Here is a 6000-nt window from a genome sequence, read left to right as displayed (position 1 = left end):
CAGCGTGTAGGTGTCCAGTCTCCTTTATATGCCTTAGACTGACAGTCTGGGAGGCTCAGAGAGCAGCCGCACTGGCACTCAGGGAGCCGCGTTTCCATTATCGAAACTCTGTGCCTCTTCCGAGAAAGCAATTAGAAAGTAACGTGACTCACGATAGGCCGCTAGCCCAGCCCACTCGGCTCGGTCAGCCTATGGCTGCTGCTGTCTCTTGTAAGAGTCTACCCCACTATGGAGGCCGCCTCCTGCTTCTGAGAGTGGGAGGAAGGGGCTGCTTAAAGCTGGGCTGCGGTACCACATGAAGAGCCGGAGAGGTGCTGGCTGAGTGATGCACAGGGAAAATGGCGAGCGATTCTGGAAGGAAGCAATTCTGGAAGAGCAACGTCTCCAAAGTGCCCGGGAGGTCCGTGCATGGTTCTGTTTACAACATTGAGATGATCGTTGCAGCCCACTGCGGCAGCGCAGTGAACACAGTGTGATGAGCTGATGACATATAGGGTGGAGGTATCCCTCCGCCCGACTCCCCTTGAGGCGCCAGCACTGCTGCCACACAGGACTCTGCAGCGCCCCTGCCTCTCCCATCTAGATAAACCCGGGGGGCAAGTCTGTGAATGTATCCTCCTGACACTGCACTTTGAACGAAGTACATGTTAATAGGAAGGGCTCGCTCCACTGCCACCGCTGAGTGACGCAGCGCTAATCTTGACCAAAGCAGTTTTTGACACAGAGAATCCCCGGAGAGCAACTTTGACTGTTACTGTATCAGCATAGGTCCCGTCATGAACTCTAGTGTTACACTGTGTAAATTTAGTAATGTAACCTTTGTTGTTGCTTTTAAATCCCTCCTGCCTCCCAAAAAACAATAAATATAACGAAATCCGAGAGTGGAGTACTCTGCCCTCCCCCTTTAGAATTAAAGCACAAAGCCAAGAGGCTCGATATAATTGAGACAAGCTTTTTAAACGCCCATTTGATGGGCATTTTAACCGGACTAGTAGTCAGTGTCTAATATTCAACGAGTGCGAGAAGTCGGTCTATACATATACACTAGATATACACTTTCATATCCAAATACTTGCAAAATAAGTACAACTTTTTTTTTTTAATAGCAGCCGAAAACGTGGTTTACTATTTAAGCTGCTGAGTAGCACTAGCCCGTGGTGATAAAGTTTGAAGACAGTATTCTGGTGGTTTTTAATGAAGTGCTTGCCACAGATGCGCTCAATAGAGCAATTTGTCAGAAAGGAAGATACATATCATATTTACACACCCATTAGAGAACTTAAAGCACACCGAAATTAAAGGTTGGGTTTCACAAAGGGGAGTAGACACATGTAGAAGATCATTATACCAGTTTTGCAGAAAAGTGGATAAAATGTCTTATAGTGAAGTTGGCGGGAAAAAAAATATTCTCGACAGCTTTTGGCGGAAATTATTTTGAGTTGAAACGATAATACTCCACAAATCCAACTAATGTTTTCATATAATTCTGGCTGCTAACTGGTGCCAGACAAAAGTTGCAGAAATGACCATCATTAACAAACTTGCCTTTAGATATGCCACAGTATTAGTTGGCAAACTCTGTTATGTTTGTAATGTTTCTGCAAAAATTGCCACAGCCAATAGTGCTGCATGTACGAGCGGGTTCATAAACAGGCGATGTGTGAGAAAAAGGCCACTTATCTATCGAAGAGAATTTTAGAAATAGGAACTGTAAAGTGGCATTGAGGATGCACTGGAGAACAGAGTATCTACAAGGTATACAGTCAGTCAGCCGAGTTAGAGGTAATGATAAACACCACCAGAAAAGTCAGAATTATTCAAACGTTTTTTTTGTGAAGTGGAGCCACGAGAATATTTAAGCTTAATGAAAGGCCATGCTAGGCAATGAGGGGTACGTGACCTATAATAGATAAGGGAAAAGGAATGACAATTCAACAATAGCAAATGGCTGAAGTGGACCGTGCATGGGGTGGATACAAAAGAGGGAAAATGAGATAATAGGGTGGAGGATAGTGAAGGCTGTATCAGTAACAAAGACGGGTCCCTAATTTTAAGTGTGTTAAACGGAATCCATCCAAAAATGTCGGTGAATCTTTGCCTGGCAACCAGCACGTATTCTGAGGGGCTGCTTAAATTATGAGTTCAGGTACTGCACAGTAGGCACTTACCCTAAAAGTTGCTGGTGACTGTAGTGGCCCCCCTACGGCCCGTTAGTAGGTGCCATGCAGTGGTAGAGAGATGCAAAGCAGAATTCAATATTTTAAGAAACGTACATTTGGTGGAGTTCCATTAAAGTCATAAGACGAGAACAATCAACTCAAATTTGATTAGCGAGGAGCAGAGAGGCCAGTAAGGGGTCATTGTGTAAAAGAAGATTACCAGCGTCATTATCTCTATTGTTGATCTAAAAAGTAATTAACATTTACATGCTAGACGGTAAGAATATCAGAATCATCATCAGTGCTGACATGATTTAAAATAATCAGAAAGTCCTGAATGCTGTAAATAACTGATGCTCGTGTGCATTCTATGTTCAGTGAATGTCTGAATCTGCGATAGAAAGCAGAGAGGTACCAGCTTGCGATGTTAAGACGTCTTCTGCTCTTTTCAGCCATTAAGTACTTTTTGACTTCAACTTCGGTACATCATTTTACAATGGGTGATTAACCTAAGTTAGTGTGTGCACTAGTGGGCTACAGTACTGGATGACAAGCAACTGTGCATGTTCATGTGTTGGAGAATGCCTACCGGAGAATGTGAAACCAAATTGATTAGCTAGTGTTATCACTATAATGTTGGGGATCTTCTTGCTTTTACTGTCTCAAGAATAGGGTGAATTTTGGGTGTCCTTTGATTTCATATTACAGGGATATACTTTTCTGATGCAACGTTCCAGTACACCAGAGTGCGAGTGTTCCATGAGAATGGCAAATTATTGCTCTTTCCAGAATGTAGAAATAAAATTATATTGTTGTCACCACTACAAGCATAGTATATTTATTTAGACTTGTAGTTAGCAGTTTACAGTGCACACACTGATGTGAACTATCGTATGTGTGGGATAAATGATTTGTTTTGAACAACGCATATGTTCCAATAGCTCTTAGCATTAAAGCTCTATGGTAAAGTTCTCAGCTTTCAATGCTGTCTGTAGATTTTCTTTCATCTGGCAGCCTATAGCCTCGATCTTTCAAATGTTTTAAACTGGGCTTCCCCCCCCAAAAAAAAATGCTTGGTCCTCGCTAAATCATTTTGAAAACATTGTGAAGCTCTGTTAAGGAGGGAATAAGGTTGCAAGTGACAGTCAAGAATGTGTGACAATAAAACCTCCAAACTACTTGATTAGGATTGCATCAATGAAAAATGTATAACCAGGAATTTACAAAATTTGGAATTGTGCTTTTTCAAGGATGGGTTTGATTTGGGAAGCCTTATAGTTCCTGGAGAAGTAGCCCTTTGTGAAGCAGTGCATTTGGAGGTTGAGTGCTGCTGAAGCTGAGTGCCTTCTCTCCGGCCCTTGGCTAACTGATTATGTATAGTGACCGAATCAGTGAGTAATGTGTGTGTAGTCTTTAGTGAGGGCCTGTGTAGAGGAAGCCTTCCTGGCAAGGTCATGCTTTTTGTGACCATGCTAACTGATATTGGTCTGTTGAAATGGAGTCCAAGATATTTGGCCCAGACGGCTTCTGGTATATGCAATGTAATGGCACCATGGTATGGACGTGTGAGGTTGCATATTGTACGCCAGAAGCATGCACTGTTATTACTCCTTGCTTCCGAATGTAGCCTGGCCCACAAGTCTTTGCAGCTCCTATTGATTGCCCAGTTTAGCTTCTTCAGTACCTGTTTGTGATGTCTTACGATTGTCAGAAGGTCTGAATTACCTGGGCTGCCACGGAGTCGCCTTATACTGGAGTTGATTTTTCTCTTTGCATCTCGTAGTGCTGTCCTGTGGGCTTTCACCTAGTGAGAGGCGGCAGTTGCCTGTTGGTGATTGGTACCGCAAGCAATCCGCTAAGCCTGGTTGTGAGTTGTTCCCATTTCTACACTTCGCTACCATTATTTGTTTCTAGTTCGAGTGCGAGATCCGTTGCTGCTTTGATGAGTTGATCAATGTTTGATTGCCCACATTTGACACATATACAGTTTGTGGTGAAGTGTGCAATATTTGTTTTCTCCATTTTGGTTATCCCCAGGATGATGGATAGTTTCTGTGGGCAGTGATCGCTCTCGCACCTGTTGCCAGCTGAAAAGAGGCTACTTGCTTGAATAGTGGAAGAGAAACAAACGTATAGTCAATTGCGGTGGATGCTGTTGTTGAAAAATATGAGGCTGCTGGATACGAGTCCTCAGTAAGTCTGCCATTCAGGACTCTTAGATGTAACAATTCTAAGCCATTGAGCAGAGTCCTGCTGATTTTTGTCGGACGGCCATGTTTGTTGGCCCCTTGTATGGGGAGGTCCCAAGCGCTTGAAATGGCAGTTGTGGTTTCATCTGTTGAGGATCCTAGTAGGTGCAGATTGAAGTCGCCTGAGACGATGATGTCGGCTGCGTCGGATATGACGCCGCTGCTTATGTAGTTCTCGAGTAGAGCCACTAAATTATTGGCATCACTGAGGCTGACTTTGGGGTGAAGGTAGGTGTTTACAAGAACATTCTCTGCTGCGGGCACCCTCGTCATGGTGGCAATTGACACAGTATTGATGGAGAAGCAGGTGGAATGGAAAGGGGTGACTCTAGCCGATAGTGCTAAAGAGACGTAAGTGGCCAGGCCACCTTACGGATGCCCATACTTCGCTTTCCTGGTTGCTGGGGTAATGAACACATATAGCCCTGCAAGTGGAATGGTTCTTCCAGCCAGGTTTCCTGCATTAATATAATGTCAAAGGTGCTGATGTATTGGATGAAGTCAGAGTCCTGAGCTTTGGAGAGGAGGTCGTTAACGTTCCATGACCACATATGGAGGGTCTCCTTTGTCAATGTAGAGCCCATCTTTTTGTCTGAGGTTTGTCACCCTTGCCTGTTGCAGTTGTTCATTGTTTTTAAAACCACCTTAATTCATTATTGTTTGAAAAGAGGTTGACTGAGGTAATGGATTTTTGGGGCAGAGATTCTCCCCTAGCAGTCATGGAGGAGCTTGAGATCGCCGAAGAGCAGCCCCGAGCGCTCCTGAGCACGGAGCGTGTTTCCCAGCACTGGGGGCCTGATTCTAATGCGGGATCCGGTGATAGCAGAGCAGTTGGGTAGCCAACCTCACTGCTTTAGTGGATTCAGGAGCAGTGGTGTTAGTTGGTTGGAGAAATTAAACTTCTAGAAGATCAGTTGAGTTGAGGCCGCTTGTGGAGGGAATATGTGAGAGTAGCCGAAGAATGTTCCCCCTGTTCGAGATGTCACCAGATCCCTTGGATTTATAATGAGGATGAAAAATTAGTGAGTTGGTGGCTGCAGAATCTGGTTGAGTCTTGAATTTCTGCGGTGGATGCAGAAGGTTCCCTGGGGGGCAGTCTCCTTCCTGATTCTAACAATTGTTAGACCTGCTGATTATAGAGTTTCCCGCTTGTGCGTGATATGTGGGGCTAGGAGATGTAATAGTTGCTCCCAGGGCCTGTGGAGGAGGAGCCATTAGGTGGGCCGGGGAGGGGTTGGGAGAAGTTACTTGTGCAGATTGTCAGTGGCTTCCAGAGGGTGCAGTTTGGAGTTCGCCGGTGATGCCCGCCCCTTCAGCAGACCAGGGATGTTCGCTTTTGGCAGCGTTCTTCTGCTTTATGGCCAAACTTAATGATGGGACCACAGAGATTGTTGTTGGGGCAGGTGAACCGGGAGACATAACTTAGTTGGAGGCCCAGATGTCAGGTATTGTTAGTTTGGGGGCTGCATCTACGATCACTCCGTTCCCTGCGATTTGCTTCTTGCGGCCTTTCCTCCGGCGAGTACGTCTCTGCTTAGCGTTGAGTTTCACCATGACGTTGCCATCCCCAGGACTGCCAGTTGACAGTATGT

The 6000-nt window shown here is 45.0% G+C and overlaps 1 protein-coding gene across 6 annotated transcripts in view; it reads left to right on the top strand.

The window, feature by feature from the left end:
- The first annotated feature begins 217 nt into the window (after nt 1-217).
- The window catches only part of TBC1D22A (TBC1 domain family member 22A), a 1763002-nt gene continuing 1757219 nt past the window's right edge, over nt 218-6000 (top strand). For all 6 annotated transcript variants that reach the window (XM_069229720.1, XM_069229719.1, XM_069229718.1 and 3 more), the window contains exon 1: nt 218-400. In XM_069229720.1, coding sequence (XP_069085821.1) covers nt 339-400 — 62 coding nt within the window. In that variant the 5' untranslated portion in view covers nt 218-338. The remainder of the gene's footprint in view (nt 401-6000) is intronic.

Source organism: Pleurodeles waltl, chromosome 4_1 (genome assembly GCF_031143425.1).
Source record: "Pleurodeles waltl isolate 20211129_DDA chromosome 4_1, aPleWal1.hap1.20221129, whole genome shotgun sequence".
Lineage (NCBI taxonomy): Eukaryota > Metazoa > Chordata > Amphibia > Caudata > Salamandridae > Pleurodeles > Pleurodeles waltl.
The sequence above is the reverse complement of the archived record's forward strand: the minus strand, read 5'-3'. Positions and strand labels throughout refer to the sequence as shown.